This window comes from Brassica oleracea, chromosome C4 (assembly GCF_000695525.1).
Source record: "Brassica oleracea var. oleracea cultivar TO1000 chromosome C4, BOL, whole genome shotgun sequence".
NCBI classification, from domain to species: Eukaryota; Viridiplantae; Streptophyta; class Magnoliopsida; order Brassicales; family Brassicaceae; genus Brassica; species Brassica oleracea.
In genome coordinates, this window is record NC_027751.1 from 5,102,949 (window position 1) to 5,124,207 (window position 21,259).

Consider the following 21,259-nt stretch of genomic DNA (forward strand, 5'->3'; position numbering starts at 1 on the left):
ATGGATTCCTCTTAAACCCATATTGGATTTCAGATTAATCATGTAGAGAAATACATATAATAGATTAGAAATCAACAGGATAACATATTAGAAATCAACAGGATAACATATGATAAAATGAATCAAAGAGATGAACTTTTCAAGAGATTTTTGGTTGTTTTCTCAAAGATAAAAGATAATCTGCCTCCTTTTTTTTACAAAAGTACTTAAACTTAGGTTTAGAAAGTGTAAAACGTCAAGACAAATAAACAAAAGGTCCCAAGAAAATCATAAGTTTCGACTGAGTAAATGACGCACAGAGACTTTGTGGTGTCGCTCCGGGAAGTCGCTCTGGCTTGGGAGCGACCTCAGGTGGTCGCTCTGAGAGGTCGCTCTAGGCCTATTTTTTTTTGCCTCCAAAGTGATGAAAAGACGAGTGACGTAGGTGGGTCACTCTGGAGGTCGCTCTGGGTTGGGAGCTACCTTATGGTGTCGCTCTGGAAGGTCACTCTGCTATGCTCGACCAAGATTGATATGCCTCTAGTAAATTGATCATAACTCCTTCATTACATCTCCAAATGACTTGAAACCACTTCCACTAGAAAGCTAACTCAATTTGTTGTGTGTTCCACAAAATCTTAGCAACAGAAGATATCTCTAAGGCCTCCATCCATGCTCATATTTCACCCCTTTTTGGATCACAATGCTCTCAAACATCTCAAATCACTCCATGACACACTCCAACACCTAATAAGGACAATAAATGCAATATGGACTCTAAAGATGTCTAATTCTTAATCTATATGATCAAAATGTACAAGAATTAATGGCTAAAATCATGTAATTATACAAGATATCAGTAATTGCATTAACTTGTACTCCCTCTGTAGGCCTGGGCATAAAATCCATAATCCGAAATCCGAACCGAACCCGAACCGAAAAACCCGATCCGTACCCGGTCCGAAATGTAAAAAATACCCGAATGGATCTTGTAAGGTGGTACAAAACATATCCGAACCCGAAATGTTATTAACCGGACCCGAACGGGTAACCCAAAAAACCGAAAAAACTAAAAAATCCGAAAAGATATCCGAAGAAACCGTTCGGAATGTCCAAACTGATATACAGTGTAATTATATGAAACATGAATATATACTTCAAATATTCAATTTCATATTTATTTTGATATGGTATCTAACATAAGTATTTAAAATTTAAATAACTACTTTAAATACTTAATTATATATAAATAAGTATATATTTCTTATGTTTTGCTTTTAAATTTTAGATTTTATTTCGGGTATATCCGAACCGATCCGATATAACCCGAATACGAATGATATATGGTTACTTTATGGGTTCTATGATGTGATACAAAACCGACCCGAACCCGATGTGTGATATCCGAACCCGACCCGTACTTGCAAATTTACTAGAATGAGACATAGGAGGTGTTATCAAAAAGAACCGAAATCTGAAAAACCCGATCCGAACGCCAACGGGTACCCGAACGCCCCGGCCTATCCCTCTGTATCAAAATAAGTGGATTTTAAGGTTTTTGCACACCGATTAAGAAATTACAATCTTTTATTTAATTTTTCTCGTTTGTCTAAAAACAACAATAAATACATATAATTCAATCAATAGAAAATCATACTGCGGATTACAAATAGTCAAAAACATAAAATTGCATTCACTTTTTACATAAAAACTTGAAAATATCACTTAAAATGAAACAAAAATTTTCTTTTAAAACATCACTTAAAGTGAGGGAGTATAACTTTTTTTGTGGCATCAAAAAGTAATTCTATTGCAAGTTGTATAACTTAGAAATTTATATATATATATATATATTTACATCAAACTAGAAATCAAATCTGTGGATTGTAGTGATTAGTGAAAGTGATCAAATCGATTTTCTATAGTTTATTTGCAATATAATTGACCCACTGCGTAATTTATATCTATGATGTGGAGTTTGTGATTAGTATTTGTACTTTTGACCTATTGATCAAATTGCCCAAAAGTATTAATATTGGTAGCAGGTTTTGAAAGCTGGTCTATTATTCCTAACAAACTTTGTTGTATGACTTTGATTTGACTTAAGAGTTTCCAATACAATTTGAAAAAAAGAATACTAAATAGGCGCTTCAATTTTACTTTTTTCTTAAACATATATAGACCATAAAGTTTACACCATATCCATGACTTTGGGTCTTTTCTTTTGGACAAAGTGTGAAATTATATTACCAAAAAAGGAACGCTTGTTTACAAGTGTAGGTAGGTTTAGCTAGCTAAAGACTTTGTAGGCTAGGTTCCAACTTAAAATTACTGGATGGAAACTATGAAGACTTCAAACAAGAGATTACATTGAGTGAAGCAGTTTTAAGAGATTTTTGGTAACCTCTCCGCTTTCTACTTGCCAAGAGGATGTGTCATATGACTCATGGTTCAGTCTATTCGATGCAAGAGAGCTTGAAATGACGTTGACATGCTACTATGAAGTCGGTTCTGTAAAAAGCTTTTCTATAAGTTGTTGCGCTCTCTCCAGATGAGAAAAACATGGGCTTCAACGGTCATACGTTTGTCAGAGTTTACATGAACCATGTTCCAAATCTGGCTGCTAGTTTCCCAGTGGCAGAGGAAGTGATCTTATGTTTTCAGAAGTAAATACAGCATGCATTTAGAGGTGTTGATACCCCGTTTTGAACATTAAGATTTGAAACTTCTTTTTTAAAATACAGTATAGAAATACTTAAAAATATTTATCAAATCGTAACTGCCAATCCCCATAGAAAAAAGGACGATCGTATTGGTATGGGTGAAAAGACAAAGAGATGACACTGATACCGAAAAGTCATGCTCACGCATTCAAATCCGAGTTCATAGGATATTCTCAGTATTGCGTCGTGCATGCATGAACATTGAGCATTAACTTCATAAGACATTTCCTTGTAATATCTTTAAATAACGTACATAGACATTACCTAACTGGTGACATATTTGACTTTCATCACATGCATCAGAATAAATATGAAGTCATCCGAACGAACCATTTCAATATACTTTATTATGCTACATGTTTTCTTCTTATAAATACAATCGAATAATTTTTTGGTTGAAAAAATTCGGAATAATCTAGGTATAAAAATGGATATTATGTCATTTAAGATGCATATATCTAATACTCCATAAAGCACAGTCATAGGATCAATGAAGTTCGATTAGTGACTTCGACCTGCAATTATATATATATATACATACTTTTTTTTTTTGACCTGCAATATTTTACATCATATCTAGCTGAGTTTAAACGATTTTACATTTAAAAATTCAACGTCTAGATGATTTTAGGGACTGTCGTATAGAAATTTCAGTGATGCATGGTACGTAGTATGGTACACATTTATACTAAAAAATTACAACCATGGTCCAATTACTCATCATATACTCCCTCCGTTCATAAAAGATATATGTTTTAGAATTTCACATTTTTTAATAAAACATATTAAAAATTAGCTATAAATGTATAGTTTTTTGTAATTTTATATTTCATATATTTTTAAATCAATAAAATTTTAAGAAATACAATTAAAGTTTTTGAATTTTACAATTTCTCATTATTAGTTGACAAAAATTACATTGGAAATTCAAAATATGTATCTTTTTGAAACAAAAGTAATTTTCTCTAAAATATGGACTTTTTAGGAACGGATGGAGTACTAATCTATCCGTTTTGTTTTCACAGATTTAGTTTTCTTACATCTGACATACATTTATTTGTTTTTATAAAGTTCGAGTTCTCATATTATTATAATTTTCTATTGACTACGAAAATGAACCTCATATATATATCAAAATAACATACCAATAGAAAACTTCCTATGCTCTCTTAATTTGGTTACACGGTATAGTAAAATATCAGTAGAAAACACAGAAACATGGTCTTGAACATAACATTTGGTATTAACATTATATTAAGTGCCAAAAGATCCACCTATTAAACCGCTAGGTATAGTCGTATGCAGAAAACCAAAACTAGAACATGGCACACCACACACTATTTAAAGCTGAGATAGTTTTTCCGTTCGATGAGGCCATATTCAACTACAACTAGTTCGCCAGGAGATTGCAATAAATGATTGGTACCTTATTTTTATGCTTGCAATTGCCTATCACCTCATGTGTCCACCCACAAACGTTATGCTAACATGCGAATCCACATTAGTATAAAATAATTATATGAAATACTATAAGTTTATGTATGCCTTATTAGGCTACGAACATAATTAACAACTATTTTTTTGAATTAAGCATTGTCTTTGTACTGTAACTACTGTTTTAGATGGCCTATCAAAATAAGGAGCTTTTAAAGTCACGAGTACGAGTGCCGAACAGAAGACCACTTTAACATGCATGATAAGATATCTGATGTAAAGAAAAAAAAATTAGCGTTGAGGAGAGACATCTCTATTCTCTAACATCCATAAAAAGACTTGTCCCGAACCTTTTTATTTTACCCTGATCACTTGACTCGATCAAACTTTGCTGCATGTGCTGCTGAACATTTTTCCGGCATTTAGTTACGCTTTTCATTAAGTTCGGCAAGTGAAGTAGCCTAGCTAGCTAGTCTTGTAGCCATTTTATTATGGATTAAGTTTTTGATTTTGATTGGACCGACTTTTAGATAGACCAATATAAAACATCAGTCTACATGCCTAGATCCTCTTGTACATATACTAATACTATTTCATACACACACAATCCGTTCACAAGTGGGCATCAACTTTGCATGACTTGTTGTTTGGATAAGTTTTCGTTTTTTAACTACTTCATCAATCATCTATTTCAAGCTGTGACTAAGATAGTAGAAAGTTTGTCATTTTCACTTTTTTTAAAAATCGCTTTATTTACCTAACGAGATTTTCTTGTCAACTACCTAAAACGCAATTAAGAACACGGCATACTTGAGATTATTCTAACTAGGGTATGGACCATTTTTTTTTTTTTTTTGATAACCGAATGTCCTGGCCCCACCGTGGTGGTCCAGACTAGAAACCGAAGTGAGCAAGAACGCTACCAGAGCGTCACCATGTGACTCACCGCGAACGGTCTTCGGTCTCGGGTGCTGGGGTTCCGCATGTGAATTCCCCAGTGGCCGGGTTTCGAACCCAGGTGGCGGAACTCACAGCCGTGAGCCCTATACCACATGAACTAGAAGCCCCAGTTAATGGACCATATATATGATCTTAATAACTTTAAATCAATGATGTACGCCTTTTGCAAGGCTCTTTATAAATTGCTTCCAATTTCTTATGGAAAACAGTTAATCTAATCTTCCTGTACTTGTAACTTTATTTATTTTTTGTTACAGTATATACAGAAATTGAACATTCACCCAAATATGAAAAATAAGTAGAATAATAAGAGCATTAACTGAGCCAAGTATGGGAAACACACACACGAAAGTCCTTGTCCCATGCCTATGTTAGATCAACAAACACCCTTTACCTAATTGGCTAATTCCCAAAGTCAATAAAATCGATTGTCAAGTGGCATGTGCCCACCGTTCCTTCTTTGTATTTGGTATTACCAGTTTTGGGAACTTTAGATTTCATAGGTCGGCTCTTCACCTTCCTATTATTAAAAAAAAACAATAAATCGAAAACGCATTTACGTCCAAACAGTCAAAATAAAAACCTAACACACCTTTCCCATGCAAACTCACAGAGAAGCTCACAGACTTTTTTAACATTTTTTCACATCAAGCCTTCGTGTCTTCACACATACACACACGTCTCTTCACGCATCTCTCGCTTATATATAAGATACATAAATTGAGACATATACTACAGAACTCCCAGATTAACTAAAGAACAAACACTTGCGTACCACTTTTCATCTATTTCATACAATCCAAAATTCTTCAAGCATTTCTTGCAGCTCAAGTAAAGATTCAATGGGTCTGTTTTGAGGTCGTTTAATCTGAATTAAAAAGTTTTAATCATTTTAGCAAGTATGGCTCGTATCGTAGCAGCTGATGATGATGATGGTACGCAGCAGTTCTACTCCATGGAGCTCAACTCAATCTCCTCTGTTTCCGACTCCACATTAGGACAACTCCTGAAGAACGTCAGTGATGTCCGCAAACTAGCCATTGGAGACGAGACTCCAGTTCACGAATCTTTCAACCGAGACAACGACGATGACCTCATGCGCACTGTCCCCTTCGTACTCTCCTTCGACAACCTCACTTACAACGTCTCTATCCGTCAGAAACTCACCTTCCGCGACCTCATCCCACGTCGTAAAACAGAGGACCCCGAGATAGCTCAAACCGTAACCCCCAGCACCAAAACCCTCCTCAACAACATCTCCGGCGAGACACGAGACGGAGAGATCATGGCCGTGCTCGGAGCTAGCGGCTCGGGAAAATCAACGCTAATCGACGCGTTAGCGAACCGTATAGCTAAAGGAAGCTTGAAAGGAGCGGTGAAGCTAAACGGAGAGACTCTCCAGTCACGTACCCTCAAAGTGATCTCAGCTTACGTGATGCAAGACGACCTCCTCTTCCCCATGCTCACCGTCGAAGAAACCTTAATGTTCGCTGCCGAGTTTCGTCTCCCTAGGAGCTTACCTAAGTCTAAGAAGAAGCTTCGCGTTCAAGCTTTGATTGAACAGTTAGGAATCAAGAACGCTGCTAAAACTATCATCGGAGACGAAGGTCACCGTGGAATCTCCGGTGGAGAAAGGAGACGTGTCTCGATCGGGATTGATATCATCCACGACCCGATTCTTCTCTTCCTCGACGAGCCTACGTCAGGTTTGGACTCCACGAGTGCCTACATGGTGGTGAAAGTGTTGAAGAGGATTGCTCAGAGTGGCAGTATCGTAATTATGTCGATTCATCAACCGAGTCATCGTGTTCTCGGTTTGCTTAACCGGTTAATTTTCTTGTCACGTGGCCACACCGTGTTCAGCGGTTCTCCGGGGAGTCTCCCGCGCTTCTTCGCGGAGTTCGGGAGTCCGATACCGGAGAACGAGAATCGAACCGAGTTCGCGTTGGATCTCATCCGCGAGCTTGAAGGATCCGCCGGAGGAACGAGAGGATTAGTCGAGTTTAACAAAAAATGGCAAGAGATGAAGAAAGAGAGTAACCGTCAGCCGCCGCTGACTCCTCCGCCGTCGCCGTACCCGAATCTAACGTTAAAAGAAGCGATCGCCGCGAGTATCAGCAGAGGTAAGCTAGTCTCCGGCGGAGAATCCGCCGCGATCTCAACCGCCACCGCGGCAACTACCTTAACCGTACCTGCGTTCGCGAACTCGATCTGGATCGAGATCTTAACTCTATCGAAACGATCGATGCTAAACTCGCGTAGACAACCGGAGCTATTCGGAATCAGACTCGCCTCCGTCGTTATCACCGGATTCATCCTCGCCACCGTGTTTTGGAGAATCGATAACTCTCCGAAAGGCGTGCAAGAGCGGCTAGGATTCTTCGCATTCGCGATGTCGACGATGTTCTACACCTGCGCCGAAGCTCTCCCCGTCTTCCTCCAGGAGCGTTACATCTTCATGAGAGAAACGGCTTACAACGCGTACCGGAGATCCTCCTACGTTCTCTCTCACGCCATCGTCTCCTTCCCGTCGCTCATCTTCCTCTCAGTAGCTTTCGCCGCGACGACGTTTTGGGCCGTGGGGTTAGACGGAGGCCCAATGGGCTTTCTGTTTTATTGTTTGATCATATTAGCTTCCTTCTGGTCAGGTAGCTCCTTCGTCACGTTTCTATCAGGGATCGTTCCGCATGTGATGTTAGGTTACACAATCGTCGTGGCTATTTTAGCTTACTTCTTGCTATTCAGTGGATTCTTCATAAACAGAAACCGTATACCAGATTACTGGATCTGGTTTCATTACATGTCTCTAGTGAAGTACCCGTACGAGGCGGTTTTGCAGAACGAGTTCTCTGACGCGACCAAGTGCTTTGTAAGAGGAGTTCAGATTTTCGACAACACTCCGTTAGGGGTGTTGCCGGATGGGATGAAGCTAAGGCTGCTTGATTCGGTGAGCCGGTCGCTCGGGACGACGATATCTAGCTCGACGTGTCTGACAACCGGTGCGGATATTCTGACGCAGCAAGGAGTGACTCAGTTGAGTAAATGGAATTGCTTGCTTATCACGGTAGCTTTTGGGTTCTTTTTTAGGGCTTTGTTTTACTTCTGTTTGTTGCTTGGAAGCAAGAACAAGAGGAGGTGATGAAGAGTAAAGAAGAACGCTCAGAGGCCCGAATCAAAACATACTTGTATTTTCTATTTGTAATTCCTTGAATCGTTTAAATATATATATATATATAAGATTATCTTTCATTTATTCCTTTTCGAAGTCTTTATAAAGAATAAGGATTTTTTTACATTCACAAAAACGAATTAGAAACACATTTGATTCTCTTCTTTCGAACGTTTATACATCTATGAAGTATTATTATAAACCTTAACTGTCATACCTGAGAGTCTGAGACTATATGTGGTATAAGCCGATGATGATGCGAGAGAGTCTTGATTATCTTCTTTGTCCTCCTTAAAGATCAAACATTGTGATGAACAAACATTAATATTTTTCATGATGTGCGAGTAAAAAAATCATTGACATCTAGATTTTTATCTCCATGAGCAACAGCATCTTCAGGTTCTGGCATGAAGAGGTTTGTTGTTGACACCTGCATGGAGCAAAACAAAAGTTCCGTCCTCATCCATATCTTGAGAATAAGGAAGTCAATATTTATATGGCTTTGAATCAAAGTGAAACCCATGTCTCAACCAAAAACGTTATGGCAAATTGAAAAGAAGACTTACCTTGGTATCAAGAAGCATATCTCCGTTACTGTCAGCTATGAGGCTAGCACCATGGGCTTTCAGCCATTCAGAACACACCTCCACACCATTCGTCTCCTTTTCACCAGTACCTTCGCTTAAAGTATTAGTAAACCCCAACACTTGGGCTATGTATGAAACCGGGATTGTAGGACGACAACTCCGAGACATAAAAGTCACTGCCTTATAACGCATCTTCTCCACATAGAGATCTGCAAATAAAACATGAAAAATGTCATCCAAAACTGTTCAAACATATGAAAAGAGTTTTCGTAGATGATATGTTTCCCACCCATGAGGAAGCTATTCATGTTTGGCGCAGTCTTGTAGAGTCTGAAGAACATAACATAATTTCCTGATGTAACAGCTCCACGAACTGAGAGAGCATGTCTAACTGCTTCATCCTTCTTAGCTTCTTTGGATAATCTACAGAAGAAAAAAATCAGAGATCATAAAATTTCTGAGTCTCATGGATACAAACCCAATTAAAAAGAGTAACCTCTTCACATTGGTAGGAAGATATGTATAAAAAAACTATACGACAGGTGAAGTGAACATTCGTTAAATCCAGTTAGCAAACATTATTCTGATTTTCCCACGAAACTTCAATTTATCAAAGTTTCTCATGAAGTGTCTATGCGTAAACATAACGCAGAGAAGGTAATCTAAAAGCACTAACCTGGACATAGATGATAGAAGTTCTCGGTTGTTGTTAGAGTGTAACGTAATATAGAGAAGACTGTACGCAGCAAATTCCAGAGAGCATCCTTCTATACCTTCAGCATAAAGGATTTTCAACTGTGATAGGCACTGTAAAAAACAACAAAAACCAATTCAGCAAGACTACAAATACCCTAAGATTTAGGTTAAGTCTCTCCTCAGGAATATACAGTAGATGTATTCTACAAGACTTGATTCTAGCAGTGGTTAGTACTCATTCGATTAAGAGAAAATTCACAAACTGTTTTCAATGCGAATCAGATCTAGACATCGACAAAATCTGAATGATTACTATTCTGCAATATGGACAATTTATGCAAGCGTACCAACCTGATTGTACTCAGGTAAATCCCCAGCTTCCAAAGCCAATCTAGCATGTGTTTCATAGACCTGAAATAGAAAATGAACATGAAACCATCATAAACCTGCTCACTGGATCCTACGTGCAAGAACCCTCAAAATCAAATTGAATTAAGTAATATACCTTCACTGTTAAATGATTGTGTATCCGCTGTACTGTGAGGTCTTGGCGAATGGATTTTAGCTGATCACACTTATAAAGATAATTCTTTTGAGAATCCTGTACCATTAACAGAGCTTTTTCCAGCACATCCTCTGGTCTTACCTGTGTTTACCAATAAAGCCAATCAAAACCATCAGTCATGTCGAAAAGATTACTAGGTACAAGATATAGTGATACTTACGGCGGAAGGATCCGGTGCAGAAGTGAGGCGGAAATAACGTTTCTCAATTTCCTGGCAAGTTCCTTTAACAGTTAGTGCATTCCAATCAATGTCTTCCACAGATCTGCAGCCACTCTCATCAAAATCTTCCCCAAGTCTCAATGCAGTGCCTCTTCTAGAATGTAAATTTCCGACATTCATAGGTTTAGGAATATCGTTCCTTCGGCTGTGCCCTTGAACTTTCTCAAAACGCTTGGAACGACTATCACGCCGCTTCGTTTCTTCGGCAGAAGTAGCAAATGACATGGCGCTTGGTGTCGAATCCTTGTCACTATCACTAGATGCCTCATCATCAATGGCATTAGCTGCACCACCAGAAAAACGCTGTCGCTTCACAGGCCGTTGGAAACTCTTTTTTGCAGAATTTTGCCAAGAGTAAGTGGGCTTGGAGTTTTGCCAAGAGTAAGTGGGCTTGGAGTCAGTGACAGCATCCGCCTTTTGAAAACTCTCAAAGCTCTGCAAAAAGTTTAAATCAGAACCCATCAGAGAATTTCTAATAGCTAAATACACATTGACTAGAGACATAAATAAAAGTACAATCATCAGTGTGTCCAGCAGCAGCAGCCCTTCACAATTAACAAGGCAAGAATGTTAACCTTTTTGTTATTTTGATTTTGCTGATTCCAACCTCCAAACTTAACACCACTGCTGAAAGTTGAAGCTGATTTGACAAATGGTTTTTCCACAAACGGCTCCCATCTACTTTTGGGTCGTTTTGTTGGGCTCTTATTTTGTAACGAAGATATAAGAGTGGAGCTCGACCTGCAGCGCAGCGTAAAACTTAGTAGCAAACCATATGAATTAATGTTCCAAACATATAATAAAGAATAACGAAAGTTATGGATCATGCATGCTGGAGGTAAGGAAGGAAAACAGGGCCATACTCAGTGTTAGTCATATCTGTGTTAAGGACGGTTGAGAGAGGCTCTGTATCCCAATCCCGAGTATGAAGAGAACCATCATCCCTAGCTTCGGTGATGACCTAGAATACAAATATAAGTATCAGCAAGCAGAGCAATCCAATATTACACAGTATTCTAATAACCGCAAATTGATTTCTTAACCATACTACACAGCTACTCGGAAGATTAAGTCGAAGAGGTTCATTCAAATATGGCATTAACATTAAGATGATCACAATGAGTGACTAGAAATCATGCTAAAATAGTGTAATATCCATGCGTCCACAACTCTTACTAACGTTTACCTTCTTCAGGGCAGCCTGGCAAGATGCCTTTTCTTTGTCATCTTTGCAGCGTGCAAAAGCCCTCTCGACAAACCCACAGAGCGATTTCGGTAAGGTTCCAGGCTAAAAGCAACAAGATTATTTGTTTCCGATGTCAATTAAAACAGAGAGAACTTACTGAATAAAACGATTTATAGTAGCCAACATTTAATATCTACTTCACTTGCTAGGTATCAAGAATTGATAAAGGGGCCTTACCTCAGGCACAGCAGTGGCATGGCCTTTCGGCTTTGGCATTGAAACACTAACATATGCAGGTGACTGGGTTAGCCCAGCTGCTGAACTACCTTTATCCATTTTGGTATAACCTGATGGAAAGTTTGAAGCAATTCTAGGGTTAGTTGGAATCTGTACTTTGCTTACCCTTTGAGCATCCACTGACGGTGTAGTCTGAGTAGGCTGGCGATAACCTAACGGTGCCTGATGAACTGAAGACTGTGAGTTCATTCCTTGAGGATATGTAGCTCTCTGATGACCCTGAAAGGGGGTCTCATATAAGGGTTTCGTCTCCAGAGGACTCTGGTAATGATTTTGTGGAGGAACGGGGTAATGAGCTTGCTGATTTGGTGTTTGATGCTTCCAGTAAGCATCATTAGAGGCACTCACGGCTGCAGCAGGCTGAAAGAATAAAAAAACATGACTACTTAGTTTTCTGATAAAAAAAAAGACTACCGTGAAAGAAAGCAATCAGTGACCATGTCTAAACACACAAACAATTTTCAAATATTTTATCAGCATTGATAAGCTTAAGAACACAAATAAGCCACAGTCAAAGCATCAGAAACTCATTAAAAAAAAGATTAAGAACACAAATTTGCTATACTCCTCATGAAGGTAAAAAAAATCTCAACCTGTTGAGAAGATGGCTGGGATAAGTTGGTTTCCTGCCTCCAAGGTTGAGCATAAGAAGGAGCAGGCTGCACATTTGAAGCAGGCGTTTCATTAGTCACACCAGGAACAGGAAAGCTCTGACTAACTGCACTAGTGGCAGACAACTTTTCCGTGCCCGGGGCACAAGGGACTTCTGTTTGACTGTAATAAGCTGGCCACTGTTGGTAGTTCTGCTGATAATGTACAGGTGTCGTGGTTGAAACAGTAGAGCTATAAGTGTTAGCAGCGTCAGGAGTATAATTCTGATAAGGGTTTGCTGTATAGTTTCCCTGGTTTGGTGTATTAGTCTGATTGCTGTAGTTTGCACTTGGGTAACAACCTCCAGCAGATTGGTTGTTATAATTTGTGGTTTGGTAACCTCCATTAGTCTGATAATCAGGAGGATTGTAGTAAGTTCCAGAATAACTTGCAGTCGCAGCAGGATAAGATCCTGGATTCTGAAATGAGGAAATAGGCTGATAAGGAGCACCTGTGTTTTGATACGCCCCTGACTGGCTTGGTTGCTGCTGCTGCTGTTGGTAGCCACTGTAGTAATTGGAATATCCCGTGTTTGAGTAGTTTTGTGGTGGATTAGCAGAGGTCTGGTATGGCGTGTATCCACTATAATCCTGAGCCACGTTTGCGGTTCCAGACGCCGTCGATGAGATAGTGAAGGGTGCATTATCCGGTGTTTCTTGCACATTAGGCACTGTAGGCTGTGGTGGATGGTAATAGTTTGAATTTGAATAGTTCCCATTCTGCACAACCTGATTGTCCACCACCGTATGTGCTGTCCACGAGGAACCATCAGACCCAATTGAGTATTGATACGGAGATATCTGCACTTGGCTTCCATCAACACCATATCGTTTCTGTGAGAAGAAAAAAGCGTTAGCAAGTGGCAAAACTGAATACTTATCCACCACAACAAAAAAAGTGTCTAAGGTTGAGAAGAATCATATATATAGACAAACAACAAGTCATTCCAAATCAAGACTATATCTACAACTTGAGATTGCTAAAAGAAACCTAAAACATAACAGTCGCGAAAGTTCATGCAGTGAGTGAGTGACCAACAACAGCTAAAATGCCTTAAGCTCTTAATATAATTTGCTGTACCACCAAAAATACATTTAATCTTTGAGTTGTTTTTGTTAATGGTAAAACCACAGCCCAAAAAAAGTCACGTTCTTCTGGCCCACAATGTCCCCAATGATGAACCAAATCATCAAAACTAAAAACCACCAAAAATACCAATTCAATCCAGCAAGCAAGCAACACGAAGGCAGATAATATTCTAAGACCCAATGCACAAAAGTATCACCTTTTGTTTTTTGCACATAAAAGGAGTGATTCTGTGAATTGAAAAAGTTTAGCTTTTACCTCAATGGAGTTAGGGTCAAGTGGAGCCACGGTCTGAGTGTTTCCTCCTTGATTCATTCTATCATACACATACACACCCTCCTGCATCATACAATCAAACTCATCACTTTCTAACGCAAATTAAAAACCATAGAAAAGCCCTAAATAGATTTTAAAGAAAAGCAGGAACAATTTTTACCGGTGATTCTCCTCTTCTTCGTCTAGGTTCCGGTGGGGAGAATCGAATTGGAATAGTAAACGTAGAGCAGGATTTGAGATCAATACAAAACAGAAACGAATAGAACCAACACACACACAAAAAAGAAATAAACAACAAAATATAAAAGCAAGGATAGGGCGCAACAAAGGGAGATTCAAAATCTATCGAGAGTACAGAAGAAGACGGAGATAATCTGGCCGAAAAGAAACAATTATCAATTTTGTGCCGGAGTCGAAGAAGATTATCAATCAATTTTTACGGTGTATATTAGTGCTCTCGGGTCGGGTCGGGTTAGACTGGTTCGGGTTTTCCCGGTCGGATTGTTTTTCTTTTTGTCAATCCCAGTCGGGTGGGTTATAAAGCCTTTTAGCCTTTTTCTCGGCGAAAAAACCAGCAAAAGAGGAAAACAATGTTTTGTTCCAAAGAAAAAAGGAAAAACAATGATTTGTTATTTTTTTCAAAATAAAAATCATAGTAATGGATATAAAGTATTTTGAAGGTATATTTAATTTTATATTGGTTTTTAACTTACGTTTGGCTAAATATATCACTGATGAAGTTTGAACGAATCACTTCGAGGTTATGAGTCTTGTGACTTATCAGAGCTTTAACTCTGATAAATCTTGTAACATCACATCTAGGCCTGGGCATTTCGGGTATCGGTTCGGTTCAGTTCGGGTATTTCGGGTCTCGGGTAGTTCGGATATGGGCTAGAAGATCCATTTAGTACTTGACCTATTTTCGGTTCGGTTCGGGCAGTGTCTTCTACGGGTTTCTTTCTTTTCCATCTCCCTATCGAAACTGCCGTCGTCGCTCTTCTCTTCTGTACTAATCCATGGACGAGATCTAGCTCAAGAGATCCTCCGCATCATCCTCCCATTCTATTTTCTACGGTTTCTTTCTTCTCCACCTCCCTATCGAAACTTTCGTCGTCTTTCTCTTCTCTGCTCAAGAGATACTCCGCACCATCCTCCCATGTAAGTTTCTTATTCCTTACTGATATAGCGTTTCTAGTTGGTCTCATGGGCTTCGTCCGGTTTGGCCTTTAGCCAGTTATTGTTTACGTATTGAAGAGATTAGGGTTAGGGTTCTGGTATTATATCTCGTCCTATATAAGGTTTTAGTTATCATTATTGTATCGTTGCTTTTTTTAAGTTATAATAAAGCAGATAACTCTCTTTCTCAACTCTCGTAATCGCTTGCTACTGTTGAAAGCCTTAGCTTACAAGCTTTACAAACTCCTGTTTGAACTCCTTTTTTCTTTTTTGTTATTGAAGCTACTAGCCGCTGCATTATTTAGTCACCTCTTTAGCCAATTTTCTTTTTTTTTTCGCTATTAATTGTATTTTTGTTTTGGGGTTTGTTTTTGCTGAAACTTCCGATGAGTCTACAGATCCTTTGCTAACCGGTCCAACACATCTGAATCCAGAACCGTAACATCAATATCAATCGGCTCTTCTCTCAAACTCTCATTCACGCTGGGTAAGATTCTTCCTCTGAATAAGGTTGTAGCCCAACATGTATCTGAAAAAACAAACAGTAAAGATCATCATTATCATCAGATTAAAATGTAAACAATGATCACAACCTAAATGTTCTTCTTGGACAAAAGGTTCGAGAACAGTGTCTTGCCTCTTTTCTCTCCAAGTAAAAAGAAACTCTGAAAAGCTGGCATCATGGATCTGATAACATAAAAAAAAGGTTTCGAAATCATTAAGCATTTAAGCCAAACAAGTCAACACCATCATATCCAATTCATATGAAAATAGTACAACTGAAAATTACACCACATACAATTTGTTGCAATCATCCGGACTAAGTCTTCCAAAGTAACTCGGAAGCTCGTTTTGCTGTCCTCAATTTGTTGTGGAATCGTTTAACAGTTGAGGCAATCTCTTGAAATAGTGTCAGTATTTTTATGCACAAATTATGTATTAATCAACACTGGACATAAAAATAGTACTACTTCAATGATTTGATGTGATGGTCCGGATGCATAAACTTCACTAGAAAAATGATACCTCCTAATAATATCATGATGCTGAAATTTCACTAAGAAACTTAATAATTTGATATATTATATTCATAAAATAAATATTCTAAAACGTTTTTTTCATTTAACAAGTAAATAGAAAATACCATTGGTTCAGATTACACCAATTTTTTTTATGTCTAGTATCCACTTAGCTGATTAAAATAACAATAATTTTCTTAGGCTTTAAAACTTATAAATTTGATGTAGGTTTTAAGTTTTACATATATAAAAAATAATTGGGAGAAAAGAAGATAATTTAAAAGGAAACATGATTCATCTATAGTAAATAACACCGATTAGAAAAGAAAATTAGACTTTTTGTTAACGAGAAAATAAGACCGTTGTTTCGTTTTCAAATTTATTTGTTTTATTTATATGACTATCATATAATAAACACTACAAGAAAACAGCAAGGATACTGAGGGAAAAAATCATCGGAAAAACCGTTTGGATATTTGAGGGTATTGGTCCGGTTCTGGTTTCGGGTATTTCGGTTCGGTTCCTGTTCGGTTCTTCGGTTCCGGTTATTTTGCCCAGGCCTAATCACATCTATATTATCATTCAGATTAGTTAATTCAGTTAATATCAACTTGTAGCTGAAATATTGGCTTGTTGAACTGAATTGTACAAACTTTTGAGTTAATATTTTCGTCGTCCCAATTCGTATGTTTTGTCGACGGAGTTAGAGCAACATTATTGGTAGGACTAATTTTTGAGTCCTTAGGTTAATTTATAATTATTTGTATGGTAAGAAACAAAGCTAAGAAACAATCCCAAAAGTGTAGATTATTGGTTGGACTTTTTGTTGCTTCTTAGTAAATTAATTGTTTATTTTTAATAAGTAATGACATATAAAAGATAAGTTTAAAATAAAACATATAATATTAAAATTGAAAACATAAGGAAATAACAAAGTTAAAAAAAAAAAAAATTACAAACATCATAAATTAAAGCAAACAAACATTTTATTCAATTCATAGAAACTTATAAATTATATGTTATTTGGAAGATATCCAAATTTAGCCCATATATTTTCAATCAAATCATTTTTTAGTTGCTTATGGGCTTGTTTGTTTCGAATTTTTGTTCGACGATCAATTGTATTCCCGAGATTTGTAGCCATATTGACGGAATATGTAAGATACACATCTTCTCCTTGTTGAAATTCGAAAACATCATACTGAGTGAATGAATCTCATTCATCTTCCACAATCATATTATGGAGTATGATGCATGCTCTCATAATATTTGCTATTTTCTTTTTATCCCATAAATCAGATGGATTTTTGACAACGGCAAATCTAGCTTGGAGGACTCCAAATGCACGCTCAACATCTTTTCGCACAGCTTCTTGGGTTTTAGCAAATAAAGAATTTTTCGGACCCTGTGGTAGTCGGATAGATTGAATAAAAGTCACCCATTTCGGATAAATACCATCCGTGAGATAGTAAGTCAAATGGTACTCCGTTCCGTTGTCATAGAAATTGACTTCCGGAGCTATTCCGTTAATAATGTCATCAAATACAGGTGATCTATCAAGAATATTAAGATCGTTCATTGTACCTGGAGCTCCAAAAAATGTGTGTCATATCCAGAGGTCATATGAAGCTACCGCCTCCAACACAATAGTTGGCTTTTCGGTTCCTCGAGAATACATTCCTTTCCAAGAGGTGGGGCAATTCTTCCACTCCCAATGCATACAGTCAATATTTCCAACCATCCCGGGGAATCCACGTTGTTCGCCAATATGGAGTAGTCTTTCAAGATCCTCTGGTGTGGAACGTCTTAGGTATTCATCGCCAAACAAGTGGATTATTCCGGCAGTAAAACGGTGCAAACATTTTCGAGCTGTTGTTTCACCAAGTCGTACATATTCGTCAACTGTATCCGCCCCACCACCATATGCCAATTGAAGAATTGCTGCAGTACATTTTTGAAGTGGTGATAGACCAGACCGTCCGACTGCATCTTCTGTTGGTTGAAAATACTATACTTTTGTGGAAAGACGATGCACAATACGCATGAACAATGATTTGTTCATTCGAAACCGTGTCCGGAATAAATTGTGAGGGTATGTTGGCGTCTCACTAAAATAATCATTCCAGAGTTTATTGTGGCCTTCTTACCGTTTTGTCTCAATAAAAATACGTTTTTCCCCTCTTTTGGTTCTGGAATAACAGCATAGTTTTCAAAAAATTCTTCAAATGGTGTTTCAAACTCAGCATCATCATCTTTGTGGTAATGATAATGGGATGAAGATGCCATTTAAACTGAAAAAAAAAATAGAAAATGTTTTCGAGAGACGGTTTGTAATGGGAGAAGATGATTTGTAATGGGAGAAGATCTCTCATATTTATAGCCTAAAGTGGAGCTTGTGATAATAGATGTCTGACACTCCCGTGATGCTTACATTTATAAAAGTATCCATCTTGTGATAATAGATGTCTGACACTCCTATGATGCTTATATTTTCTCTTCTTGTCGAACAAACAAACAAATACATGTGATCAGGCAATATAAACTTCTCTTCTTGGCACATGAAATAGACATATGGGAAAAAATATAATCATACAACGGATCGAAAATATAATCATACATCAGTTTCATAAGTTATTAGACATGATACAATACCCGAGCCATTACATAAGTTTCATACAATCCCGAGTCATTACATAAGTTTCATACAATCCCGAGTTTCATACAATCCTAATCATAAGAAAAATACAACTTGATCAGTTTAAACATGATACAATACCGAGTTTCATAAAATCTGAATCATTACATAACATACACCTTGATCAGTTTACTTAAAAATGAGGACCAAACCTATTAGAACAAACACAATAACCACTACACCAACAACGAATTCAAAGCCATGCGTAAACCTTGATTTCTTCTTAGCTAAATCACGCACTATCTGCTCAAGTCTAACCAGCTTCTGCTCAGTGTCATTATGGAGTTCCTTAAAGTGGGTAAGTTGTGTCTCATAGTCACTCAAGAAGGTTAGGAAATCTACCTTTTCAGCCAGCTGCCCGGTCTGTGTTTGCATCGCTCTCATCTCCTCCATAACCGCCACATCCCACCATTTCCAAACATGGCACTCTCCGTCGTCAGCATTCTCACAGGTGTAGTATCTTCTGTCTGGATCATTTCTTGTGTACGATGTTGCTACAAGAGGGTCAGCACCACAGTAGCATGTCTTCGGGAATCCAAACTTAACCTCAGGTTGCGGAGGGTACTGAAGACGCTGGGCATTATTGTAGCTAATCTCAGCTTGGTACAGCAGAATATCAGCTTCTGTTTGGCTGTAGCCACTGTCTGCTGAGCCTAAACCATACTGCTCCGACTCAGAAGGTTGTGTATAGCTATAACTCTTGTCCCATTTGTTTCCACACAAGAAAAAAAATTACATAGTCATTATACACTAGAAACATAGTTAGAAATAAGATAATATTACACAATAAGTTAGAAACATGAAACAAAAAATATTAATAAGTTATGACAGAAGCATGAAATATTAGAAACATGAACATAATAAATTATGACAGAAGCACGAAGAAAACAGGAACATCACATTCATTAATAAAGCAGGAGGTACATCAAAGAAACAAGCAAGGAAGAACATTCATCAGAAATATGAAGCATGAAGTACAAACATAGTCATTATACACTAGAAACATAGTTAGAAATACTCGGCCAGGAGTTTATTCTTCACAGCTTCTTCAGTCTCACTAAGTGGTTTCTTTTTAGCAAGGAGAGTGTCCAATATGGCCAGCTTTGACAGTTTCTCCTTCATCGCCAAATCTTCCATCTTCAGCTCCCACATGCTCTTATAATCAGAAAGAGCCTTCCCTTGAGCATTATTCCTTCTTGCTTTTGCAGCCTTGATACCTTCAGGCCGGATCTCATGGTCACCAACAGTGGTGCTTGAAGATTGGGAACCGCCCTCACCACATTTTCTCTTTGAACTGCCACTAGCTTTAGGAGTGTTCAGGTTTATCCATTTCTGCTCATACCTCAACACACACCACGCATGCTCAACGTTAAACTTCAAGTTGTGATCAGAGTAGAAGATGTCATGAGACACCTTTAAAACGTCATTGTCATTCTGAACGCTGCAATTTTGTCTCTCTGCAGCAGCGTATGCGGCACATAACTTGTTCGTCAGATCATTGATTTTCTGCCACCTCTGTTTACAATGGAGATGCTCACCCTTTAAACACAACTCTCTACCATACGGGCTTGTTGGGAAGTATTCTCCTACTCGTTTCCAGAAGGTCCCTGTCTTTTGATCATTTCCTACAACAGCATCCTTAGATGTGTTTAGCCAGGCGCTGATTAGAACCTCGTCATCAGATGGGGTCCATTTCCTTCTCTCCCGACGCTCCACTGGTGTGGCTTCAGGTTGAGCTGGAGCCTCAGATTGTTGGGAACTGAAAGGAGGGATTTCTGAGGCTCCAAAGTTCACAGTAGAAGGAAAATTTCCATAACGAAAGTTTTCTTGTTGACTGTTAAGAAGGGCTACATAACTTGAACGCTGACTATATGGATTCCTTGAATCCATAGCAAGAAGAACAGAGAAGGGAAGGAGATAGAGAAATGATTACGGGTTTTAGAGGACAGAAAGAAGATTAGGGAGATTATATGAAAGAATGAATGATGGTTGGTATTAAATAGGAGAAACTGTAACAAGTAATAAGTTACAAACACCTAACCATTATCTACCAAAGTCTAATCAGAAGTTATTAGACATTACACAACTACAAAGCTATCAAGTCTCGTTTACAATTTCATTAAATTTAAAGGGGTTTTGGTTTCAGACTAACTTCAATACAACCAGACTACGCAATTCATCTTAGTTACTTTCCATTAAATTCAAATACGATTTGATTCCAACCAAACTTGACTTCTTGCCTTGTCGATTCATTTTACCAACTATCTAGCACAAAACAGGATTTGGTTGCCTTCTCAATTCATTTTAGCATTAACCACAACAGTCAAATCAAAAACAACTAACCACTACCTGTATTCGGCGAATCTAACAAAATGATAGACCATAGCTCAATTGAATGTGAGATGGGTGTTCTTGTTGATTAAAGAGTTAAAGAGTATATCGAGAACTACAACAGACGAACTATGTGAGACGGTAATCATAACATCAGCGAATCTAACAAACTACAAGTTACCATGCAATCTAACAATAACAACTACTCG

At 38.0% G+C, this 21,259-nt stretch overlaps 4 protein-coding genes across 5 annotated transcripts in view; 2 read left to right on the forward strand and 2 right to left on the reverse strand.

Annotated features, from left to right (window-relative positions):
* The first annotated feature begins 5,723 nt into the window (after nucleotides 1–5,723).
* LOC106341919 (ABC transporter G family member 1) lies at nucleotides 5,724–8,610 on the forward strand. Its single transcript, XM_013780670.1, has one exon. The coding sequence runs from the start codon at nucleotides 5,998–6,000 to the stop codon at nucleotides 8,233–8,235; it is 2,238 nt and encodes a 745-aa protein (XP_013636124.1). The 5' UTR covers nucleotides 5,724–5,997; the 3' UTR covers nucleotides 8,236–8,610.
* Nucleotides 8,325–14,333, reverse strand: LOC106341918 (leukocyte receptor cluster member 8 homolog). Of its 2 annotated transcripts, XM_013780669.1 has the most exons (15): nucleotides 13,990–14,331; nucleotides 13,812–13,892; nucleotides 12,919–13,300; nucleotides 12,410–12,817; nucleotides 11,757–12,176; nucleotides 11,520–11,621; nucleotides 11,197–11,294; nucleotides 10,909–11,074; nucleotides 10,274–10,768; nucleotides 10,054–10,194; nucleotides 9,900–9,959; nucleotides 9,529–9,659; nucleotides 9,142–9,275; nucleotides 8,832–9,061; nucleotides 8,325–8,695 (listed from the first exon to the last, which is right to left on the reverse strand). In XM_013780669.1, the coding sequence occupies exons 3-15, from the start codon at nucleotides 13,291–13,293 to the stop codon at nucleotides 8,597–8,599; spliced, it is 2,859 nt and encodes a 952-aa protein (XP_013636123.1). In that variant the 5' UTR covers nucleotides 13,294–13,300; nucleotides 13,812–13,892; nucleotides 13,990–14,331; the 3' UTR covers nucleotides 8,325–8,596. The 2 variants fall into 2 exon arrangements, with proteins under 2 accessions (XP_013636123.1, XP_013636122.1); XM_013780668.1 differs by having other exon boundaries at nucleotides 12,410–13,300; nucleotides 13,990–14,333.
* Nucleotides 14,334–18,848: 4,515 nt separating this feature from the next.
* LOC106337918 (glutathione S-transferase T2-like) lies at nucleotides 18,849–20,609 on the reverse strand. The gene is made up of 2 exons (XM_013777018.1): nucleotides 19,761–20,609; nucleotides 18,849–19,418 (listed from the first exon to the last, which is right to left on the reverse strand). The coding sequence occupies exons 1-2, from the start codon at nucleotides 20,607–20,609 to the stop codon at nucleotides 18,849–18,851; spliced, it is 1,419 nt and encodes a 472-aa protein (XP_013632472.1).
* Nucleotides 20,610–20,697: 88 nt separating this feature from the next.
* LOC106337919 (jacalin-related lectin 22-like) overlaps nucleotides 20,698–21,259 on the forward strand; it is a 2,908-nt gene continuing 2,346 nt past the window's right edge. The window contains exon 1 of the mRNA XM_013777019.1: nucleotides 20,698–20,711. Within this exon, the coding sequence (XP_013632473.1) occupies nucleotides 20,698–20,711 (14 nt within the window). The remainder of the gene's footprint in view (nucleotides 20,712–21,259) is intronic.